At 54.3% G+C, this 6,719-nt stretch overlaps 1 protein-coding gene and 1 non-coding gene across 2 annotated transcripts; one reads left to right on the top strand and one right to left on the bottom strand.

Moving 5' to 3' along the window:
* Nucleotides 1-189: 189 nt before the first annotated feature.
* On the bottom strand, nt 190-262 carry TRNAV-AAC (transfer RNA valine (anticodon AAC)). The gene has a single exon. It is a non-coding gene; the product is annotated as a tRNA-Val (tRNA).
* A 1,704-nt stretch (nt 263-1,966) lies between these two features.
* On the top strand, nt 1,967-3,113 carry ACTRT3 (actin related protein T3). Its single transcript, XM_075506839.1, is given in 4 exon segments — nt 1,967-2,520; nt 2,522-2,548; nt 2,550-2,771; nt 2,773-3,113. Coding segments are annotated over 4 exon segments (795 nt in total). The 5' UTR covers nt 1,967-2,179; the 3' UTR covers nt 2,978-3,113.
* The last annotated feature ends 3,606 nt before the right edge of the window (nt 3,114-6,719 follow it).

Raw genomic sequence — 6,719 nt, 5'->3', positions numbered from 1 at the left:
TAAATAAACTGAGTTTAATGTATTTGTTCACGCAGCAGCGCTGAGGAGCCCCGCCGTGCCTGTGCTTCCAATTAAGAAGAACTAGGGTAAAGGTAGTTTTAAAAGTTCAGCGCTGCGCTACTGCCGGTGCGCAGCCCAGCGGGGATCGGTTCTGATTGCGTCCGCCAAGAAAAGAGCCAACCCGGCTGGTGTTTCCGCCCGGTTTCGAACCGGGGACCTTTCGCGTGTTAGGCGAACGTGATAACCACTACACTACGGAAACGCCGCTCGGCTGGCTCCTCCCAGCGGCCCCACTAATGGCGTCGCGTCCCGCGGCCCCCGGGGATGACTTTCTTGTCGCAGTTCTGCGTCACGTCGGTGCCCGAAGCACCGGGCTCACCCAAGGGCCTGCTGCCCCGCGGAACCACGACATGTCCGCACCGGCAGCGCCCCGGACGCCCCCGGGGCGCCCGCAGCCTCCCTCCGCCGAGGGCCTCCTGTCCCCACGGCAGCACCAGCAGGTCACCCCCGAGCTGCGGGGTGCTCCGGAGATGTCACCTGCTGCCCTTCTCCACACGCACCAGGAAGAACGGCATTGGTGTGAACGAGAAACTTTACGATCGTGGTCTTCCCTAGAATGCTCTAATAGATTTTCAACGGATCTGTAAATAAAAAGCCGTACCCTTGGTTAATATTTCGCACCAAGGTGTCATTCTGAGACGCTGTTGCTTACAGTGCCAAATCTACGTCCTGCTGCGGTTACAGAGGCTGGAAGAACAACTTTGTTGGGAGAGGAGCACGGACAAAGAGAAAGATACCAACAAAGGAGCTGAAAAGCGCAGGGAGATGAGGGGAGCAGAGTACGACAGAGATCTTGGCCTGCTGGTGCCAGCAAATGCAGGTGGGATGAGCAGGACAAATCAGGCAGGGCTGCCAAGGAGAGATGTAAAGCACCGCAGTTCCGGCAGGAACAAAGCGGGGCAGTTTCAGTGTGTGTTTATTGGAAATCAGAATGAGATGGCCCCAGCCAGGGAGGAGAAAGGGAGTCCTGTGGCACTGCTAGCCTTGCAGGGCAGGACCATGATAAAGCAGGCAGCGAGAGCACGCAGGCAAGCTGGGAGCTGAACACGGCGTGTTCAGACATCAGGCAGTGGCTCCTCTGCAGGCCTCTCGCTACAGCTGGAGCTTGGAAAATGAGGAAGTGACTAATCCTCCTGGATTTTCTAGTACACCAGGCACTGAAATGCCTGATCTCGGAAAGAGCTGTAGAAGGGAACTTAGCTTTGCCATCCTTTGCAAAGGCAAACACAAGCCAAACCCCAATGGTGAGAGGAGGAGTAAGAAAAGCCAAGAGAAATGAAATGGGAAAGGCTCCAGAAGAAAGCAGTGACAGGGAAGGGAAAGGGGAAACAGAAGAAAGTTGGAAGCAAGCAGCGACAATATTCTGTTGAGTTTGGCAGCGGCAGCTGCAAGATTTCTTAACACTACTGCTGTCATCACGCAGCGGTTTCTAATAGCTGCAAGGATGTGTGCGTACGAGGTGCCACAAAAGAGCATTTGGGAAAAACCAGCATCCTTATTAGCTCTTTCCGTGATTGCGACATCTCTCAGGTCCACGTGGAAAAACACTCGTGGGAATGCACTCGTGTTCTTAGTGGCACACCACGATCACAAGATGGTCGTGCACAACTGTAGCGCCCAGTGGGAAAAGGTTGACATTGCAGCCACATCTCTGCCCGATCGCATATTGGCCCAATATTAATAACACCCATTTTGTTATTCTATTAATTAATATTAATTTTATTAATATTATTTTAATTTCACCTCTATGATAAATACATATATAATAAAATATTAAAAATAAGTCTAATAATATTACTTAAAACCAATTAATAACACCCATTTTGTTCTTGCAAGGTCTTCAGCAGTCCCCGAGGATTCAATTTTAGTAATTGTAAATAAACTAATAAAATACAGAATACGAATTAACTAATGAATATGTATTATTACTGATATAATAATGTGTTCAGTCATAGCTTGACAACCACAGTTAAAGAAGGAAGGTCCTGTTTAGGTGACATACTACAACCTTCGCTGAGGAGCTGAACGGTCTCAGCTCTCACAGCTGCTGAAGCTGCCCGGCCTGTGAAAGAGCCAAATATCTTTCCAGCATTTTTTCAAAACAAGACACATAATATAAATGTACACGAAGTGCTTTTTCCTAATGTCCTTTACCTGGGACATCCCCAGACAGGCTACCTTGACCAAGGGGAGATGCTGGTGTTGGCGTGGACACTGGGGTGGAAGAGTGCTTGTCCAGTGCCACTGTGCTTTATGTGATTCCTGGAGGTACCCAAAAGGGCGTGGGATTGTCACGTCCTGGGGAGACAGGGAGGCCGTGTGGAAGAATGTCTATGACAATGACTCGAAGATGAAAAGCAGTGAGCAGACAGTGATTCTGCCTGAGGCACCGCTTAACCCGCTGGTTAACCGAGAAAAAATGGCAGAGCTCTTCCCTGAGCACGCTGAGGTACCAGCTCTGTGTGTCTATCCAGGCTGTGCTCACACTCTGCTCCAGGTCTCAGCACAGGCTGTGTGATGGTCTCCGGTTACGGTGTCACCCACAGCGTACCAATCTTTGAAGGCTACTGCTTGCCCCGTGGTGTTCTGCGGCTTGACCTGGACAGCTGTGATCTTACAGAGCTCCTAACACGGATTCTGAGAGAAAGCGGCACTTCACAAGTCGCTACAGCTGAGGAGCTGCTTGTACAAGGCAGAAAAGAAAAATTATGTGTGCCTGAGCCTCGAGGAAGAGATGACCGAGAATCCTAGTGAGGTGGAAAAAACTTACCACCATCCAGGTGGCCATGAAATTATGGTTCAGACTCAAAGGTTTCGTTGTCCTGAAACCCTCTTTCACCCTCCTCATGTTAGCATAGAGTCACCAGGGATTGACAGGCTCTGGTCCAATTCCATCATGAACGAGTCATCATCGTGATGTTGGCACAGGGCCTTACTTCCACTCCGGACCTTTCTGGTGGTTTTAGCCTCTTTCCCTGGAATTAAGCTGAATGCTTAAACAAGGAGATAGTCTGCATGGTCCCAGGTGGTGTTGAGGTGAAAGTGAGTGCTCCTCATAACAGGAAGTTTTCCATTTGGACAGACAGCTCCTCGCTTCCCTGAGTGCCCTCCAGCCGATGCAGATTACCGTGACAGAGTACAGGGAGGCTGAGCTTAACACGGTGCACGGAAAATGTTTCTAAAGTACATGTGATTTTGTAACAGATTTTACTTAACATTTCATGGAAAAGAACCTGAGATTACAGCTACCTGGAAGCTAGTGTCTAGGGGGAAGTCTGTGTCCGCAGCGTGCCTTTTGAAAGTCCAATAAAAATCATAACGTCTGGCACAGTTACTTCCTTCTCAGTCCACGAATACGTCTTTCTGAATAGGTGTAAAATATGTTTTTAAAGACGTTCTTTACCGGAACAATGCTGTACAGTATATGCACAACTGAAGTTGGAAAGACCGAGAGCTCTACGCTGTTGCTTCAAACTCCGTTGTACCCGCAAAACCGTGCAGCCTTGAAACGCCTTGCTTTTCCGTGGAAATCTCAGGATCAAAAAGCAAACACACAAAACTGTTCTGAGGAACATGACGCAGCAGAGGCGAGACAGCCGACGTCCGAGGCAAGCGCTGCAGGGAGCAGGTACCGTGCGGGGAGAATACGCCTTGCACAAAGAGAGATCATGGAAGACATAAATACCGTCTTCCAACAGAGCACGGGGGGCTGGCGCAGCCCTGCTGCGGGGGCACGGGGGGAGTTTCTGGGCCTAGTTCCTCACCCGGGATCCTCGACTGAGGAGGGCAGGGCCGGAACGCGGGCCCGGGCCCCAAGTCCAGCCCCCAGGCCCCAAGTCCCGGCCCCGAACCCTAGGCACCGGCCCCCAAATCCCGCCTCCAAGCCCCAGGCCCGGCTCCGGGTCCCGGGTCCCGGATCGAGGCCCAGGCCCAGGTCCCGGCCCCGGCCGCAGCCCCCGGCCCCGGGGAAGGGGCGGGGGGCGGAGAGGGGCGGAGAGGGGAGGGGACGGCCAGGCGCGCGCCCGGGAGCACGTGGTGCGGCCGGGGGACGAATGGCCCGGGCGTTCCAAACTCCCGCCACTCTCTGCTTCCCGCCCCCTCGCCCCGCCGCAGCCAACGGTGGCGGAGGAGGGTGCCCCTCCGACCAATGGAGGCGCGGGGGGCGTGGCCGCGAGGCTTTAAGAAGCCCCGCGGGGGCGCCCCCAGGTCGCGTGGCGGGTGGGGAGGCCCTGGTGTGACTAACCCTAATGGCTGCTGCCGCGCTCCCCGCGCCCGTCCGCTGTTTTACTCGCTGACTTTCAGCGGACGAGGGGAGTAGCCCGGGGGGCGGGAGGGAGGGAGCGGCGGTGGGGGGAAGGGGCTCCGCCATCAAAAAACGTCAGCGAGGGGGCTCCTCACCCCGGCCCGCCCTGGGGTCCCTGTCTTCCCCCCGCAGCCGGGGGCCCGCCGCGGAGGCTCCCGCCGCCGCACCGTCCGGAGGCCGCGGTCGGCCGGCTCCCGCCACTGCCGCCGCGAAGAGCTCGTCTCTGTCAGCCTCGGCGGCGGCCGGGAGCGGAGGGGCGCGCCCCCGCGCCGGGGGGCCCCAGCAGAGCAAAACGGGAGCGGCGCCCCCGGGCCAACCGCCGCGCTTCCCTCAGCCGTGGGGCGCGCGGCCGGCGCCGCTCCGACACGCGCGGCGGCTCCCCGCGGGCTCGCGCTTCCCGCCGATGGGGGCTGGCGGGGGACAGCGCGCGACCCCCTCCCCCTCGCGCCCCACCGCGGGGGCCGCCCCCTTCCGCCGTGAGGCGGCCCGGCCCCGCTGAGGCGGGCGGGGGTCGGGGTCCAGGCGGCCCGGGCGCGGCGGGGCCCGGCCGCTGGGCCGGCCGGCGTCCGCTCCGCTGGGCCGGCCGGCGTCTCCTCTGAGAGGGGACCGCGGGGCCACCGGCGGCCCCAGAATGTCAGTCCCCGCCGAGATTTGTTTTGCATCCCCTCCATCCCGGAGGACGGGCGGTGGGAAGGCTGGGCTCACCGCCACCGGTGTGATCTTATCTGGGAGAGCCCTGCGGTGATGGAAACTTGGAAATGTTGAATTTGACTCGTCGAGTTTAAGAAACGTTGGATTTTACTCGTCGATTTTAGAAGCGCGGAGATGAATTTGCAAAAACACGCCAGCCTCCGAGTACGGGGACCTGGCGACAAATATTTTGGTGAGGTGTGGAAGAACAGACTGTGAGGGGGTAAATGTCGGGGCTTGTCCCCAGCCGTTCCTCTGTGTGCGGAGGCTTTGGCCCTGCCATGCAGCAAACCTACCCGTTGCGTGCCACCATCTCCCTGAAGGGGCAGTGCCAAGCGCCCATCCCGTGCTGCTCACCATCGTGGAAACAGGCTGTTTGGTTACCTCTGCTGGTAGTTCTTACCATAGCCCAAACCTCTTCTGTGCTTCTGTAGCCAGTATCAACCACTTACAGAAAATTTACCAGAAATGCCGGCACACGTGCAAGCCCTGTGCCATGGAAGCCAAGCGTGCACCGCTGCCCCACCACAGGTCTCGCCTCAGCAGGGAACAGACATGGCCCTAGAAACTGGGCGTGGGCATGACTCAATGCTCACATTTTACCAACCTTTCAATAATTTCCTGAGCGTTTGACCAGTGCCATCTTGTGGCCTTCGTTTTTCCCTTTGCATAGAGGGTGGGAGTAAACTTGGGTAGTTAATTTGTTAAATTCTCTTTGAAGGAAACCTGTTGTCAGAATAAATGGAAATGGCAGAGTCCGACTTCACACGTTTGAAGATGTATAGGTCCTTTCTGGTAGTGGAATCTGCATGTCGTGTAATAAACCCGATCTAGCTAAAACTGATCTAGCTAAAACTAGTGCTGGCTCTGCCACTGTAATGTTCCTTCTTGCTTCAAAGTAACTTATGTGTTTTCATTGTTTTATCTTGTTTCTGAGCAACAGCTTTCACTTGGCATCAAGTACTTCATTTCTGACTTGCAGCTAAACATGCAAAGCAAGATATTTCGTGTGCTTAGTAGGTTATTTTTTCAAATGAAACTCCTTGTCTTACAAGTGTCTCGTGTCCCTGAGAAAAGTCTTGTTTCCTAAATATATCTGGTTTTGTGGCATTTACAATGATTTTTTTTGCTGTCACTTCTGAAAGAAGTGAAAAGCTTAAACTGCCAAGTTTCTGTACGCATGAAAAAGTGTATGCTCTGCAGATTCATGTGCCAGAGAAAAAATGTTTAGAAACCGAGAACTTGGTCTACTTTTTTTCTATTTATTTATGGTAGGAAGGAAAACTTTGTGCAATATGGTATTGTTGTGGAGACTACAACAAATGTAGCTGTTGTTGCTACAGCTTGCTACTGTTTCTGAACAGCCTGCCGCTGCCTTCCCAGCCCCAGTGAAACAGTCCAAAAAAGGTGCTACTGTGGCTTTTTAAGAATCAAAACAGAAGCTCTCAGCAATTTCTCCCCTGAAGAGTTTAAAACCATTTGCAAGCAGCAGCCGCCTTGGTGAGTCAGAGAAATTGTATTTGGTGGCTCTCCTCTAAGCAGAACTCAAGTGGCAGTGAGTAGTAGTTACCTGCGAGAGTCGGCATCTCGGGGAAGCAGGTCCACCTCAGTGCCATGCTTGAATCGCTTGGCATTACGTGGGTTTTCTTCCCCGCAGAGCAGAACT

This window comes from Mycteria americana, chromosome 7 (assembly GCF_035582795.1).
Source record: "Mycteria americana isolate JAX WOST 10 ecotype Jacksonville Zoo and Gardens chromosome 7, USCA_MyAme_1.0, whole genome shotgun sequence".
Classification (NCBI taxonomy): Eukaryota; Metazoa; Chordata; class Aves; order Ciconiiformes; family Ciconiidae; genus Mycteria; species Mycteria americana.
Note: the sequence above shows the minus strand (reverse complement) of the source record. Positions and strands in the feature narration are given on the sequence as shown.